The 18,483-nt window shown below is 38.2% G+C and overlaps 1 protein-coding gene across 1 annotated transcript; it reads right to left on the reverse strand.

The window, feature by feature from the left end:
- Positions 1-5,920: 5,920 nt before the first annotated feature.
- LOC104459193 (glycerol-3-phosphate dehydrogenase 1-like protein) lies at positions 5,921-18,217 on the reverse strand. Its single transcript, XM_010075236.1, has 7 exons — positions 18,043-18,217; positions 16,572-16,712; positions 13,165-13,303; positions 11,900-12,012; positions 10,405-10,638; positions 9,876-9,982; positions 5,921-6,551 (listed from the first exon to the last, which is right to left on the reverse strand). The coding sequence occupies exons 1-7, from the start codon at positions 18,148-18,150 to the stop codon at positions 6,455-6,457; spliced, it is 939 nt and encodes a 312-aa protein (XP_010073538.1). The 5' UTR covers positions 18,151-18,217; the 3' UTR covers positions 5,921-6,454.
- Between the last annotated feature and the right edge of the window lie 266 nt (positions 18,218-18,483).

Consider the following 18,483-nt stretch of genomic DNA (forward strand, 5'->3'; position numbering starts at 1 on the left):
AATGCACATGCAGAAGACAGGAGGGTAAGACTAAACACAGATAAGGGAAGGCTTGCATGACTAATTGCTACTGTAATTACCACCTAACTTGAAGCTTGGAGAAGATGACACTGATGAAGTCAACATAAAAAAATCCACCAAACCAAAACCAAACCAAACCCAAAAAAGAAGCATCTCTGTCGCATTCAAATGCAACTCTGCACAGCAAGTGGAAATTAGGAAAATCGTGAAGCTGGGTTTAAATACACCACTAAAAAACTTGTACAAAAACTAGGCTTTAATCCAAAGCACAGGCACAGCCAAGGCTGTCTCTGCTCAGCTATCACAATACAGAGCATCTTGCTTTGAGCTCACTTTCCTAAAATGCTTTCAAGTATTTTGAGCCTTCAAAATCATGTATCACAGTTCATGTTGGTTTATCCTTGATGCAACAATACAGGGAGTAGGTAACACAAAAAAGAATAGCATGTTAAAAAAATGGCTTACAGTTACTGAGAGGCTGTGATGCAAGTATTTTGTGTTTGAATTTTGCATTTAAAATACTAGCTAATGCTATTTACATGGATCAGGAACCCAGTCAGTGCTTGCTAACAGATTTGGCTTGCTTTCAAGTTCTCTCCAGTCTTCAAAAAGCAAAAAAGCAAACTAAAAATTCCCAAGGCTGTACTTTCTGAGCCTGCCACGTGCCTGCGCTCAGTAATCATTAAACTGAAAGATGTTCACCAAGTCCTCAAAACACAAACTATCCAGGAAAGAATCTATCACACTGAGAACTGAAGTGTGTTTCCATGACAAGAATGTGATGCGATAGTTTGCAATTTTTAAAATGGGGTTTATAATGGACCTGGATTTGGAGGCAGAAAGGGCAAACTAGTTCAATTAATGTCATTATTAGTTTCACCTAAACATGGAATATGCACTATTTTTTAGAAATGCGGCACCTCAGCGCTTCAATGACCAGTAGCATAGATGTGATACTGTTCTCCTAAAATAGTCCCAATGTTCTCAATGAACCCAAGCTGACTTACTGTCATCCCAGACACTGCAGGATGATCTGGAAGAGATCTACACACTAGTTTCACAGCCAAGCAGCTTTAAATGAATGGATGGACACAGCTGGTGCAAAGGTAGCTGAACATCAGTCCTCTGGGTGGCCTTGCTAAAACCCTGTGCAAAATTCTCAGCCCCTTCCAAGGCTCATTTATGCACACAAACGTTCATTTAAAGGTAGATAAGTGGTTTACCTGTATAGATGAGCGTATGCATGTGCATGTACACACACCCACCTTTTGATATGAAGAACCCTTCTAAGGTTCATTACAAAATAGTATGTACAGGTGCAGCTACATAAAGATGAGAGGGAAGCTGGAACAGATATAAAGAAAAGCTGTAGGGTGAAAGCCACTAAATGATTCTCCACCAGCTGAGAAAACGAAACGCGCAGTGTAGTGACAAGCAGCGCTTACATCACAGAGTGCAATATAGATTATACTGAGCAGACTTCAGCAGTTACCCCCACCGAAACAATGAAGACTGCTCACAGGTCAGAGCTGTGCTTTATTTATTATTCACTAATTCCTTCAGCACGAGCTACAAGGACATACATTTAAAAGCAGTAATTCATGTTGTTTCTAGTAACTTACCGAAGATCAACATATGGTTCCCAACACTCCCTACAATTACCCTTCCCAATATCTCTCTAAAACAGATACTGTAGGTAATAGGTAAATATAACAAAGAGGTAAATTCAATTTAGACATGAGGAACTCCAGCAGAGATACCATTCTGCTGGGCGTCACCCTACTATTCTCTTAAAATCCAGTTCTGCAATTACTTTCACTAAGACTAGACTGATAGATTGAGAGTATGCGAAAGTCCCTACCCAAAGCATATTGGCAGGAGTCTGAAATCAAGTTAGAACAGACTGATAAGGTTTCATTTAATCTGAATGCCAAAACACCTCTCCTTTGCATGTGCTGGGATTGAAGGCAGATACTCTTCTCATCCATCATTCAAAACAGAAGTCTTACCTTTTAGTGCTCTGATTTCTATCAGCTCACATCAAATCACAGGAGAAAGCTCTGTGCAGCCAGGAGACAGGCAGAAGAGAAACAGTTTTCCACTTTCTAGTAATATGAAGTGCTACATGTTCTGGGACAACATTTTATTCCAGGATTAACCAGCCCCTGTGATATATCCATGTACTTCATTCATATGACTCCAGCCTTACAACAACGTCCAGGGCGGGAGCATTATGAAGAAGCATCAGCACGGGCCATTGGAAACTGTCTTCTTCTCTGCCATGTTTCCTGTACTTCAGGGCCAGCCTGGCTGTTATTTACAGTCAGCAGATCAAAGACACCCAGCATGCAAGTGCTGATTTAGTGAGGAAACACCACCCCTTCAGAAGATAATACCCACATAAAGATAGTATCCATCCTAACTCTCCTGTGATGGTTTCTACTTTCAGGTTGACTCAGACTTACTGGAATTAAAGGCCCTTTGGATGGTACATTTTAGATACCGACGTATTTATTGTACTAAGTTGATTTCATGTACCCTTAAAATAAATAAAATTTTGAGCTAAAAGTACAACAAGAAATGACCTAATGGCTGAAACTCTTGACTTAAAATCTGGAATAAAATGCATCCAGTCACAGGCTTACTGGGCAATCACCTTTACCCATCTCAGTATCTCTATTTGTAAATGAGGGATTAGGACATTGCTCTCATTTTGTGAAATGCTTTGAGGCTTTCAGGTAGACATGATTCTGTTCACCAAAAAATCCCATACTTCTTTTACAGTGTGGTGCCCCACAAGCTAAGTAGTAGACCTTCCTTTCCCTGGTTAAACACTTGTGACACCTCCCACTCCTTTTGCTGATGTAAAAACTGACAAAACTGAGCACAATGTGCTCTCATCATTTTCCAGGCTCTTCCAACTTCAAGATGCTACAGACACAAGCAATTACTGGATGCACACTACAGGAACCCAAGTGATGCTGAAAGATCTCACAGACCATATTGTCCAAGAGCTGAGGTAATGACTGTTGCCCTGTACTGGGAGGGTTTTAGATGACAGGCAAGACAGGGCCTTGGCAGAGGTAATAAGGCGTTGGGTGTTTTATAACAAGCTCATTCTCTCACTTCCAGTGGATCTACAACATATGCATCTGGTGCTGAACTATCACCATCTCCAAATATATGGAACACAGTGTAAGTAAGGCAGCTGCAATCATACAGGAACCTAAGGAGATTCAAAAATAAATGTGAAGAAAAGTAACTGCAGAACAGCCAGAACTGGTCACTTACACACAGTGCCCTCCAGTGGCTCACACAGTAACTCAAGGAACTGAAGACAAGAACCAGTTTCCGAAGTCAGAGACACCATTTTCACTGAAATTGTTTCACTAATGGACAGAAATGAAAATGTAGACATCTGGATGTCAAATAGCTCTTTTTAAAATTTAAGATCCTGCATGGCAATGTCATATCTGCTCTCATTACATACCATATCCATAAAAACCTGTTACATCAAGTGAATAAAATATTAATGGCAAGCCATGTAAAATGAGACAATGAAAACCAAAGTGATTCCCAAGACAAAAATGTTTATTTGTACTAACTCTTCAAGTGGGTATACATTCACAATCTTTAAACAAAATCAGTACACATCTAGGGCAAGTTGGGTACGTATCATTAAAAGATAATGCCTTCCTTAGTAATGAATGTTCACAAATCAAGAATTAGTTACAAGTTTACGACCTTGTATGCAAAAACGTACACAGGGGTTAATGTTTTCGGTAAGACTATCCCAGTAGTAGGCAAAACAGTGTTTGTAGAACAGGATTCTGATAATTCAGTTCCAGTATCGTATCAGTGTCTTTTAATGAGCAGTAAATGTTAGTGGGGGAAAAATATCTAGTGCCAAGCTGAATGCTCTCAAGCACTGAAAAGCAAATACAAATGATGAATTATCTATAGAAATTTAAATAAATTATTTTACTTACTGAAAGCTCACTTTTTGCCTGAAAAGAACAAGAATATCATTACAGACTTGAGGAAAGAACTCCATAAAATCCTTTTCTCTGGATTTGCCTTAGAATAGGCTTCTGTACAAAACAAGAACAATAGAAGTAGTATTGGAATAATAAAGAAATAATCTTAAAATATATATTAATTTACCACATTTAGCTCATATAGCCCTTTATGTATCTTACAAAATGCTACTGTTCTACATACTGCATGTAAAAAAAAGTTTATATATATATATATATATGTATATATACACATATAAAGGCAAAGCCAATCAGCTTGGTATTGAAAAAAACAACACAAAGTGTAAGCAGACACACTGGAAGTTATGCAGTAATGAGGAGTGTATGCTCCACGTGTGCGTTAGTATAACAGTGCTTCCAATCTTAACATATCTTTTTAATTGTCTAAGCAGAATGCTTACTCCAAGTCAGGCCTACCAGGGATTTCCTCAATTGCCACAAACATCTGATGTTAGTTAACTTCTAGCCATCTGTTATATAGCACTGAATCAGATATAAGGCAAAATAACTTTTCACATCCCTGAATATCTGATGACATTCATGAGATCTCCCAAAAATTAATGCAAAACATTACAGGAGCACAAGAAATGGTACCCCTGAGCTGAAGCATCTTCCTGTCTATACAAAGCTGCCCCATTGCTCGTCCATTTCAGAGTAATCCAGGTTACTTAATTAAGTATGACAACTATTCCCAGGCATCCCCTTTGCTTTAGCAAGTTTTGAATGACAACTTAAAGCTTCAGGATAGGTTTGTGTTCATGATTTCTGCTCTAAAAACATCACTGCGAACAGTGAACAACACTTCTGATACTGCTCAGAGGCTTGGAGTGGATATTCAGAGCGGATGGACATTCTTGTTGAGATCTGTAAATCTTGATGCTAAATCCTGTCTCCCAGCTGCAATAAGGCTACTCTCTATGTACCTAGCATATATTTTACTAAAAAAAAAACCAAAACAACCCAAACAAAACATAACACTGTTTAGTGTACAAGAAAAGCAAAACAGGCTCATTTATCTATCTTCTCTTGCATCGATCTTCTTTAAAAAACAAAACAAAACAACGAAGCCAACCCCACCCCCAAACTCCATACAATCACAAATTTTCTAATGATAAATAAAATTAACCTCCCTGATAATGCAAAGGTGCCTGAAAAAATCTAGTTGAGATACCTGGGGAATAAAAGAGACAGGTGCTTTTGAGGAGCATAAAGGACTTGATCCAGCACTCATTAAAGTTATTCCAGTAAAAGATTAACTTTAGAATTAATTGTTTCTCTGAGGAGGCTGGATCAGGACTACAGTCCAGTTGACATATCAGTCAATGGCTGGCACTGAAATGAACGCAGTCAGTGTACTGGCATATAACCCTTTTGACAACACAAGCATGACCTGTCAGGGAATCCCCTGAACATTCCTTGGAGTGTTGTGTGGAGTGTAGCTGATGGTTAAGCTAGAAACACAGCATGGCAATTTTGAGCAGTGGATACCCAAGAGTATCCTTCCCCACCCACCAAACAATACCAGTGAAGAATGACCACAGGTACAACACTAAAATGAACCCTACGCTCCAGGGTTCAGTATCCCAGGTCAGCATCTTCCACTCGTTTGAGGGAATGGGATTCTAGAAGAGCCTAACACCTATGAATGGCAAGGGAGAAACAGAGAAATAGAGAAATACACGGATTAAAAAACAGAAGGGGAGGTAATGATCCCCCTCTAGCATATTCCTTTTAAAACAGTATAATTAAAAACTCTAAATTCACTTAGAAATTGGTTTCAAAATAGTCTGACAGTTTTAAAGACTTTCAAAAATTAAAATATTCTTCATCAGAGTTCATTAAAATATCCCTGTAGCCCCGTAACTGCTACCACTTGTTTTGCATTAATATTGTTTAAATTAATGTAATCATAAACATGCAAAATGTTAAAATTTCAATGTGTATGCAGAATAAAACTAAGTCCTAATAGAAAGATGACTAAAATTTCAAGATTACAGGCTTGATTCAGTCTCCATCAAAACCAGTGAGATTCTTCCCATGGTGTCCAGTGGATTTTGGACTAGGCCTTAATAAGAGACAACAAAACATTGTGTTTTACGGTGTAGGAACACACACAAAGTACACTTCTGTACATACACTAGTCATGTAGTGCAGCTTTTGCACTGCGCATCTTCAAACAGTTATATTTTAGCCAGTAAAACGACAATCACCAAGTCAACACTGCATGCTATGTTAAACTAGGCTGTAAAACAAAAAACAATACCCATTCAGAGACATTCATATTGTTACTGTTGCCTAGCAAGCAGCTTTGAACGAAGCTTAATGATACATCCACTTGAACCCAAATATAAATTTGAAAGGCAGAAAGCTCCATTAGTACGATGGCCTGATTGATTTTATATGTGCTCTGGATGACTCTGAAGGCAGGATATCATCTCTCTGACAGGCTTCCCTTCATAGCAGATCTGATACACAGCAGTGAATAGTGGAAACCTGAGGAGACAGGGTGGTGAAAGCAAATGCAGCATATGTTTATTCTGTAACATTTTTTTTTAAATGAAAGAAATAAAATGGGGTGAGGAGAGGGAGGGAAAAAAGAGAGACTGAAAAATCAATTTCTTTTAGTATTTGTCGAGTGTTAACGCTGAGCTGAAAAGCACTGGATAAATACAGAACCTACATGGATCTCTAAAATGAGTCACTCTCAGGAGCCCAGCTAGCTATAATGGAGCCTGCAACATTTATTATGCATAGCATAACCATTAAGTGATATAAAAAAAATAAAAAATTAAAAACCCTTGCATCTTTCCTTGACATTCTTATAGCAGTACTGATCTATGGTTAAAAAGGATCACTGGCACATCAGTTATGCATTATTTCTGAGCAATAATGCAGAATATGACAAAGAGACCCAAGAAGAAACTGAAGGTCAAGTTTTCAGTAAGAGTCCAAAACCAAATGTGGATTTTGAAACACTAAATTCTATCTCTTATTTTTTCTGTTTTTAAATTGCCCATGTTTCCAACAATCCCCAAATTATTCAGGCTTCCATGATAATCTGAAGGCTTGTTACAGCCAAGACGCTTTACCAAAATTAATATCTGCTTTCTGTCCATCCTGCAGAGTGACAACCAGGCATTTTCCTACAGAGCCTGGTGAATTTTAGGGATTAATTATCTGTTCACCAAAAACAGTATGCCATTTCAGTGTGGCCTTTTGTATTGAGAAATTTTGACCAAACATACTATGTTATTTTGACTGAAGTAAAAAATAAGGAGCATTGGAGATGGTGAAATAGTTAATTTCTGAGCAACTCGGAATATAGCTTGACTAGGACTTTCTCCTCAGGAAAGCAGACCCATCAGTCACTCTAAGGCTTTATCTGTAATGCGCAAATGCAGCACTGAGCAGAACCCCCAACCTGTACTGAGCACCGTATGTGCTTGCCTATACTCTCTGGTAGCACGTGTCATACTGAAGTAACTCTGGTATCACCACACAGCCCTGAACTAGACTCCCCAGTGTGAGCCAGAAGTCGCAAGAGAAGCCATGAGCCATTTAGGAGCACCATTACAGCATGGCGACTACTGCCTCCTCAGGGACAGATACAGGATTTGTACTTGGCTGAATGCAGTACTTTGCATTAATGTGGGAAAAAACATGAGGGAATGGACATGCTTGTGAATTCAGTCCATAGTTTCTATGGCTTTTATTACAAGTGCTCAATGAAAAATGTAGAATTCCATTTTTATCTGAACCATTTTAATGTCCTGCTATGAAATGCATGTCCATTTCTTTTGATTTATTTTTGTGGAGAAGAAGAAGACAAAAATACCAAAATACCAAAAACTATTTCAGATCAATCCAACTGACTTGATTTTTGTTTTTATTTTACCGGGGCAACCAAAATTTGCATATAGCCACATAGCTGCCCTTTCAAATCCAATGCTACACTGTTTAGGTTGCAAAACCCTTGCTAGGAAATATACAGGAAAAAACATTTACACAAAGATAATGGCATTTATTAGCAAGTGTCACTTACCACTCACTTTGTATAATATATTGGGCATGGGGGGCTGAATTTGCTTTTACCATAAAAACTTAACTTTAGGCACTAAAATAAAATTTGTTATGCCTCTGTGAGATTTTACTAGAGGTGGCCACAAAACATGTGAACCTTCTGAAGCACAAGCAAGTTTCACACAGCTTCAGATACAGTACTGGCAGCTACTTCTCAATGAAGAAGTACCACTACTACAAACTACATCTTGATACATAAGTCTTGTTTGAGAACATTACTGTGCTGTGCACAGGCCTACCACACTTCACATGGGGAAAGTAGAATCAAGGCTGACCCCAGGCTTAGGGCCAGCAAACTCAAAATGCATCTCATGCATGAGCACATTACGAGCACCAGTTGTAGAACTGGCGCTCGTAATGTGCTCACGCATGAGATGCATCAACCCTGTTACAAAGGCTCTTCTGCTGAACTTTGACTTTTGCATATTTCTGTGTAGCCTTGGGACTCTTTCCGTAGGATGAGAGTATGAAATTTTACTCCTACTAGACTCTTACCTCTTCACTTTGAAACCATGGCTGTTTTATCATGTTTTGTGTTTTAAAGCAGTAGCAAGAAAGTTTTCAAAAAACACTTTGCAAGTTGCTTTCAAAAGTCATGTTGAACGAGACCTTTTATGAAGACCCGACACATACATGTTGGTATACCAAACAGAAACTGGCAACTCTGTTTTCATATCTTTCTTTAAAAACACAACCCAAAGTCTTGTATAATGTACTCTATTTGTTGTACAATAGAACAGGGAAAGAAACAACCAACCAACAAAACCCCCAAACGCAGCATCCTGTCTCATGTAGGGAATCATAAACAGCAAAGAATGAAGCCAACATTTTAATTAGATATTTTTCTGCAGTTAGCTTAATTACTGTACACTGCAGAGACAGACTTAGGTGCCTTACATCCAAAGACAATGTTAAAAAACCATTTAATGCAGCTGAGCCGTTAAAAGTAGACTTTAAAAACTGCTTTGGAAAAAAAAAATAGTAACAAAGCATGGTCTTCTGACTGGCAGTCATTTATTTTCTGATTTTGCCTCCTCTACAAACAGGAACAGATAGACGCATCTCTTAATCTCCTGAGGAGACAACTGTGTGTGTGGCTTAGGAATCATACATGTTCTGACTTGAATACAAATGAACAAGCCAGGACAACCTGCTTAATTTCATACCACAAAAAACCCCTGATAGACACAAGCAGATGGCAGGTTTTATACTACAGCAAACTGGAATTCACATTAGGAAAGAGAACTGCGGTTTCTAAGCTAGAATCCATGTGGATAGAAGCAGCCACTCTATTCAGATGATCACCTATAGAGATCCTTAATAACAAAGCTCCTCTCCTTGGAGATAAGTAATGAATTTACTGCTATGAAACGCGCTGCAGAGCCTCTTCGCAAGTCTCTTTAGGAAGCTCAGCTTCTATTTTCATGTATTTTATTCTTTTTACATATTAAAACACACTCGCTGTGCTTTTCTGTGATAGCAGAGGCAATAATATATTCTGCAAACAGAAGGGCATTCACAAATTTGACATCATGCTATTAGCTCCATCTACATCAATATTATTTTGAGGTTCTATTCAATTCTCTCTGTGATTTTAACTGGGGATTAAACTACTCTTTTTACAGCGATTTGCTTTTTGGCTATACCTTCATGAAGATATCAACACCAAATATGCAGAAAGAAATATGGAGATAAAAAAAGAGGGATGCTGAACTTACTTTATCTGTTCTTACTTACTTTTCCACCATTCCTTTCTGCTTGAGGATGCGATACACTTCTGCAGAAGTCTGTGGTCCCTGCAATTTCTGACCATTCAACATTTCTTGCTCCAGTTCTTCAATAGACTAAAGAACAGAGAGGGGAAAAAAAGGAAGAAAAGGAGAGCTATGATAAAGTTTTCATAAGCCTGACAACATCACCTGGATGGAAAAAAAAAAAAAAAAAAAAAAACACGTTACTGAGGATTTCCTTTCTCAAAAGTAACCTTTAGGGAGCATGTATTATATTCTCCTATATTCTTGATTGTAAATATTCTCCTTCTTAAATCTGCATCTCCCAACATCTTCTCTCTCCAACTTTTTTTTTTAATCACCCCTTTTTATCACCTTTACACTCATTCTAATCTTGTTACACACTCAAAAATGAGTGGAAAGAGAAGGGTCCTCACTCAGTACAGCCAGCATGTCTCAGATAACTGTACTATTACTCCAACAAACCAGGAGTGTGAGTATTTGCAACAATGGATTTCACCTAGTGAACAAGGTACCTTTCCAGTTTTAACGAACGCTTCCGCTACACGTCGATTCCGGCCACCGTAACACGTTGTGATGAGATCAGCAACTCCACAGCTCTCTAGGAAAGTGGCAGTAGACACCTGTCCTTTGCAAAAAACTCTGGCAAAGGCAATCATCTCCATTAGGCCAAGGCGAATAACAGCAGCCTTGGTATTGTCACCGCAGCAAAGGCCATCACAGAACCCAGCTCCTACTGCTACTATATTCTAATGAGAAAAACAAATGAGAAATGGGTTAATTATTGCTTACAGAATCCTAGCAGACACCAAAAGACAGAGTGCAGATGTCCTTAAGAACTGCAAAGACTTTACTAGTGTAAGACTGTGTTGTTGTTTTGGGTTTTTTTTGGTTTGGGGATTTTGAGGTCTATGCGGTAACCTTTAAAAAAAAAGAAAAAAATAAAAGGATGACAAGTCTTACATTACTAAGTATTTCCAAGGATAAAAGCAGAGTTAAAGTCCTGGAACAATCTGCCGCAGAGGCTGCGGTGCTGTAATTGTTTACTACCTTTAAGAACAAACAGTTCACACTACACTAAACTAGGTTGTATCTAAATTGAGCTGTTTCTGCCCTAAGGTAGAGGTAAAGTTAGACTTACATCCCACAGCCCTTTTATCTGTATTTTCTTTATGATTGATATTGAATCTACAAAGCATTTATTGACTTCCATGCTAAGGGACCAAATTCAGACAAGCTAACTGTATTCAGTCCTTTTAAGTATGCAGAATTCCTACAACAGTAACAGTTAATCAAGGTTTCCCAGAAGGTTCACGACAGAGGAAGACCTTTCCTAAGCAAAAAAAGTTGTGGGTTGTTTTTTTCCCTAGACCTGGTGACAGCCTTCTAATAAAGAATGTGCTGTTTCTTCATGAACAATGCAGTCCCTTCTTTGGTTTCCAAACACAGAGATCAGCTGAAGCTGGTATTTATAGAAAAATGCAGAAGCTGGGAGAATATACTATTTCTCAGAGTGTACTATTTCTCATCCTTTAAATACCAATACAGGTGTTGCTTTCACTATTTACACATCCAAAAAGACAGTCTGGACTGGCATATGTGCCTGCTTACTTCTATCCTCCAAGCAGTAGTTTGCAGTGACTCTGCTGGCATTTTGAATTGGCACTGCTATATAAAGAGAGTAGAACCTCTCTATACCTGTCTCTTCACACAACACAACACAACACCATCGTCTTCTGAAACAGGAATTTCTTCCTTCCAGCAAGTTAAATAATGCTAATTTTTACTATATTTTCCATGAAGTAACTTTCCAAGTTTCATACAGTATCTGTCAGCTGACAGAAGCTACACTTTACATTTTTCCCTAAAAACAATCACATTAAAAGATGCTTATTTTTCACATTTTTATTACAAAGTTTATCAGATTAAACATAAAAAGCAAAGTGCATTTTGCTACCCTTAGTAAACAATTCTCCTAATAGGAGAGAAAGTACAGCCTGTTTATCTTACCTTTAGAGCACCACAAAGCTCAACTGTATCTGCATCATCCACTACAGTTATTCGGAAGTTTGGAGTCTGCAGGAGTTCTTTGAAGAGAAGGCCATTTTCCAAGATTTTGCTGCCTGTTGAGAGAGAGAAAGAAGCTAAAAAAATAAATAATTTATTTGGGTGCTATTTAGCCTTTCCTGTGCAAGCCAAAATACTTAAAAACAGAGATAAGGTTGTTCTATCTTCATCCTAAACAGATTCCTGTTTTAAGTGACTAAGGATACGTCTACATCACACTTAAAAACTCTGCACTGTGTTACTCTGGACTTCATAATTCATTGTCTGCTCAGCAACAGATTCTAAATAACAATTCTATTAATTCTCTATACTCTTTTTTTGATCATTCTCTTTAAAAAGAACAGTTAATAATAAAACAAAGGTAAATTAAAAATATAGCAGGTGCAACTCTACAATTATTTTTAAGGCCTGCATTCCAGAAAAATACCTACTGATAAAGGCATGTCAGAGATGTTTTATTAATTGAGCATGCTGCCACTGACAAATGTTTTGAAACACTAAGGGGTAATTCAACCTTTCAAAAATAACTTCAATGCAAAACACACAAAACTGTAAAAATTAACACTGAAGAAATAAGAAGAACTCTGTGCTATTATGTCTGACTACCTGTATGCATGTACACACACACACGTGCCTATCTAGACACTGTGAAATTCAAGACTACGTACATCTTTGTGCTGCAAAGGTGTGCACACATCAACACAGAACTAAAACCATGTCTAGCTTTTGGGGGAACTGATTTTTTTGAGAAGTTAAAATAAGATACTTCTATCTTAAGAAAAAATCCAACCCAAGTATGTATAAAGGTAGGATGTGTGACCATAACAACCAAGCTGGAGTACGGAATATACAATCATTTATCCATACAAAGCCATGCAGACCCAAGAAAAATCTTAAGCACAGTAATAAAATAAAGCAGTTGGTTATGTGGAGGGTGATAAAAAGCAGGCTCAGTATTTCACCTGCTAAGGTTACAACCCTAGTGAGACTAAGTCAAATTGCACTCTTCCCTCTCCCTCTATTCCCGGTATTGTCCTAGTACTTTTGGAAGTGTAAACAATATATGAAATTCAACATTAAAATAAGAAGACCTCAACAGTTTCTGATAACAGCCAGCTAATGTTGAAAATAATTAAATTTGAGTTATTTGGTGTGAAACTATGAGGACAGGAGCATGTTTTAAACATTCTTATTACTTAGAACAGTACCTATTGTGGTTTCACAGAATTTCTCTGCCGCCACCTCATTGGCAATGTTAGCTCCCATCAGCACACTGATGTCTATTCCCATCTTCTCTCGAATAATGTCAGAGATCAGTTTGAGTCCCTCCGGGCCTTCATCTATTCCCTGCAGCCAACATTAAATGGAATTACTGAAAAGTCATTAATTAGACACAGTAGAGAAGGAAGCACATCACAATTAGTCTTGTCCGTGGGTGAGAACTGTGAAAAGCCTGTTTGGATAGAGACTAAAGAGGACAGACTTGCTACCAGCAAAACTTCTGCTATTGTTGTGACATCTCCAAGCTGACTTCTTTACTGATGAGGCAGCATCTTAAGAATTAGGACTAAACTCTAGATGATGGTAACAGTTTATATTCCATGCTCAGTCAAAGCCCTGATTCTAAGAGGTGCTGAATATCCAGCTTTGTTAGTTCAGAATCTCAGTTGCCTACCATCAGTGCATCCTTAGTAAAACCAGTGAAGCGCGACCAATCCACGAGCTGTGAATCAGGCCTGCACTTGGATTTGAAATTGCACCAAAACTCACAAAATGGCATTTCAATAACTTGTTCTGTGAAGAGGTATCCGAATGGAAATATCGGTGACAGATTCCCTTGTGTATAATACCAACAACAGTTTACTAGCAGAAACCCAGTTTAACAATTTTGAATACTACTACAAATGGAACAGCCCTTCACAGATATGTAGTAAGCTGAGCAACTGAGAATAATATAACTTCTATGGTTATTTTTAATCTGTATTTATAACACACTCTTTACAAAGCATGAAAGTAGGGGCAGAAATAGGACCTTAGAAAAGATCACCTCAGAAATGAACACTGCAATGGAGAAGAGAGACTGGTACCCTGAAATGCCTGAATGAAGAACTCCACATGAGATCTCTTTCTTCTCACAAAACCCTTTTCTCCTAGCCTGCTAAATGCAGACTCCTTTTGAGTTTTCACAACAGGGGCATGGCAGACAAGCTACTAAAATAGTCTTTCTTTCCCACAGTATACCACCAATTTTATACAGTACTATTTTTAATGTTGGAGACTTGGTACTTCTGGGTATTGGTAATTTTGAATTATGACTTAAAGGCAAAAAGGGAGTCTGATCCCCTGCCACTTCCAGATACACACACTTGTATGTTGCCAGTAGTGACATTTCAGCCTGTCAGTAATTTGCATTTCCATAGATCAGAGGTGCTATTCCTTAAATAAAATGTTGCAATCAAGAAACATGCAGAAATGCCTGTATAAAACAGTCAGTTAAACTACAAGCAGTGATTGCATTTCTGCATTATTTTCCAATCTGTATCACTTAATGCACAGTTCTGCTTCCTCTTCTTTAATGAGCCACACAGGAAGAATCTGAAAGCAAGCACACATATACGTGCTGTATTTTTGCCTCACCGTGTCAAAAGTGTCCCCACAAAATAACTTTTGGAGCAACTCCAAAAATGTGAATATCTACACAACAATTATACATCCAAATGAAAGGAGATCAGAGAGGCTAAGGTGCCAAATTCAACTCCATTGTGAAACAGATGCAACTTCTGACAAAGTCAAGGACAGCCGCACCTGTTCCTTGGAGAGTTAAATCCAGTGAATGACAAGATGACAGGAGGAAAAACAAGCACCCCTCCCTCCTCCAAAAAACAAGGCTTCAACATGGGAATTTCCACTGGGCAGCAATGATCCCCAGGCAATGCAAGTCCAATTCTGTGGTCTTATTGCTTGCATCCTAACATGCCTGCCAGAGCAATCCCTGGGGCCTCTATACAGGTAGATGAAAATAAGATTGATGTTGAGGCTGCCTGAAGGGAATATTGAGTGACCTCCACCTGTTCTGCTTCCTGTGCTCACTGCCATACGGCATCATAAGTTGTATATGGTTCCTCCCCCCAGACCCACACAATGACTTGTTAGGTTTTCATAGACACCAGTACTTACGTAAAACAACACAGCTGCAAATGTTTCAATTGGAATGCAGATTAGCCAAATGTCTTTATTTCCCAAAGACTAAGTTTTATTATCAGATGTTAGGCTCTGCTTGAAGATTAGACTATCAAAAAAAGAAAGAAAGAAAAAAAAAAAAAGGCCTAAAAGATGATTCAGCCAGAGGTTTGGGGTGGGGAACAACTGCTGTCCTTAAAGTGTAAAATATCCCAGAGCATGGTAGCTTTTGTCAACACAAGTCCTGAAGCTATGGATTAGTGTCCTCAGGATAAACTACCTCATTAAAATGTGAAAACCACACCTCCAAGGGTCTGACAACCCTCCACCAATTGAGACTCACTCACTGAGCATATGCCGTAAATGTAAGGAACACTGAAGAGATAAGAACCGACCAATTATAGTTAGAGGGATATGGCAAAGAAGATGGAACTAACATTTTAAGCTGTAAAAATACACAACGTGACTTTAACCGGGTATGCTAGTTTTGTGGATTACCACCTAGCATCCATCTCTGCACAGAAATGCAATAAAACGATATCTTAACTCGGTGTGTGGATTGACTTGGTGTACACTGTGCGACAGACCCCAATTTTGGGACAACAATTTGATGGGATAAGTTAGCCAAACTAAACTCACAAAGCTTGCATTCAGTAGTGATGGGGGGTTTAGTTCTTTTTAAGCAAAGAACCATAAATGCACTGTTTTCCAGAAATGACAGCAAACAAGGGAACATGGACTGAGAAAATGGCCTACTCTCAACTAAGTACAAAGCAACAACAAACCAGAATTTTCCAAATCTTGTGTGATTAACTTACTCTTGGCAGCTAAACACATGGTGGTGGGGGGGGGAAGCCTGTCCACATTTAAAAATTCTTCTGCCACCAAAACTAGAAATATTCCAGTGAAACACTTCCTGCACCTCTGCCCCCTCCTATTTCCTATGCTCGAACTGTCTTTTTGGACCATGCTGAACAGACTTTCTTGTTGCAACATAATATTCGACATGAACAAGAACACTACCCTCTCAGTCACATGAAATTCTCCCAGCAGTTTTTAAAATTATCAACTCACTGTGTGGGATGTCTGTTAACAATCAAAGCATTATGCTTGTGCTCTGTTCATCATCTAATGATGTGTTTGAAAACAACAAATAAAAGATTGGAAAGCTTAGTGATGCAAAACATATTCACTCCCTCTTTAAGTCTTGTGAACCGCCTGATTTTCCTCTTCCTGCAAGAGCTAGCCTAGAATAAAACACCGCATAATAATCCACTAACGACCAAGACAAATCCTAATCTTGCATCTATAAAGGTTTAATGGAACAATCAAGTGAATAACACAAACAGACTTTTCATATCAAAAATCCAAGCCATCTTGTTTTAGAAGATTCCACGACACATTCTCAGTTATTAATACATAGTACTTACCATACCTTTATGAGAGTTATACCAAGAGCTTTCTTGGGTACTCGTCCTGTGATTTCATCGCAGACTTTATGAATGAACTGATGAGGAATGACAAAAACCAGCAAATCTGCATCCTGTACAGCTTCGTTAAGGTTTGGGACAGCAACCTATGCAGTTATAGGAGAGAAAGGACAAACAACTTCTTAAAATTAACACTACACACAAGTGCCATCTGATAAGTAAAAGCACATTTTGGTCTTATACTGAATAGTACAAACTACTGTTGATCATTGAAAATAAGCAGTAGCATGAACTACCTAGAAAAGCAAAAGAATTAAGCTTTCAAACAAGATCTTTAAGTTTTGAAAGGGGCATCTTCACAGACACAAGCATGGTTAGTGCAACAAAAATTCAAAATATTCCTTAACATTCACACAAATACTTTGAGTAAGAAAATACAAAATTAGAAGCTGCCTTCTCTTTGCCAAAATAATCTCAATTTTCGCTAAATCACTGCATGCTGGAAAGTAGTTTCTTTACTTAGTTCCTTGTACATTCAAATTTCTTCTTCAGGCCTCTTAAAGCTGCTCGTTTATATTATCTTTCTCCATACTCATAGATTTTGTTTACCCTTTAAGAAGGTGACCCACTTTGAAGTTACTTGTCAGACCCCTAATACTTGATGACCATCTTAAAATAAACACTCAGGTTGAAAATGTATCAGGTAAGCTCGACCTATTGATAAAGAGAACAAACTTGAACGAGCAGGTAGTGGACAGCAGAAACATCACATTTGCTGAAGGCTAGGGAAATGGAATTTCAGCATTATTGTTAAAGAGAAAACCGCAACCCATGGCAATTCATGTTTTTCCTGCTGCTGCAGTCTCTTCTTACAGTGTTTTTGGGCAAGTGTCACCACCTGCCCACCCACCACCATGTTATACCAACACAGAACAGATGTGGAGTCCCACTGTTCTGCCCTGGTAATGCTACATCTAAACAGACTGATCTGGCTGCACGCAGTTGAAATGCAACTGAGAACCAGATAAACTGCAAACGGCTTGTAGTTTTCTTGAGAAATACTGTAGTTCTCATCCTGTAGCTCTCTCTAAGAGTTTCGGAGTACTTGAAATCCCTTCAATTCTCACTGACCAGTCAGCTCCCTTCCAAAGTTGAGGTTATTTTTTTTTTTTAAATGGGTATGGTCAGAGCTGTTAATCTTGCCCTCATTTTCACATTTATTTCCTATACAGAAGCTGAAGTAAAATAAAGACAATAGTGAGACCGGTAAAAAAAAAAAAAATGTGTGTTGGATTTACCTACCTGCATAATTTCATAATTTTTCTTGTTCAAATCTCTGATCTCATCAGTAAAATAACATATATTCTGAAATATTATAAACCCTAAAGGTGTTAACAAAACAAATTTCTACCTCCATTCATAGCATTAGCAATATTTCCTCTGCTCCATAACTAGAATTTAGCTTCTGAGCCTTACCACATTATCTGGCAGCTTGTATCCAGGGAGATATTTTACATTTTCATGTTCATTATTTATGATATCTGTCAGTTTTCTCCCATTAATATTCTCCTCGAAGACCCACATCTTCACTGTGGAAGCAAATTTTTGCAATTTTTTTACGTTATTGCCTATTATTTTGGCAACCGCAGAACCCCTGCAGGAAAGAAAACAAAAGTATTCCAGAAAAAATATGATTTTGCTCTGGAAGTAAGACATTGTATTTAAAATAAACAGAAGTTCACAGGTTATTGGACCAGTTACTATGTAGCATTTCTGACCAAGTAAAACAATTGGAAAAATATACTAGTCATTCACACCTGCTTCCTCTCAAATATATCTAGAGTGGGTTGGACTGAAGCATTTACTGAAAACTTCCTTACATATTTGGTCTGCTTATTGGCTATCCAGCGAGAGTTT

This window comes from Pterocles gutturalis, unplaced genomic scaffold, assembly GCF_000699245.1.
Source record: "Pterocles gutturalis isolate BGI_N339 unplaced genomic scaffold, ASM69924v1 scaffold14382, whole genome shotgun sequence".
Lineage (NCBI taxonomy): Eukaryota > Metazoa > Chordata > Aves > Pterocliformes > Pteroclidae > Pterocles > Pterocles gutturalis.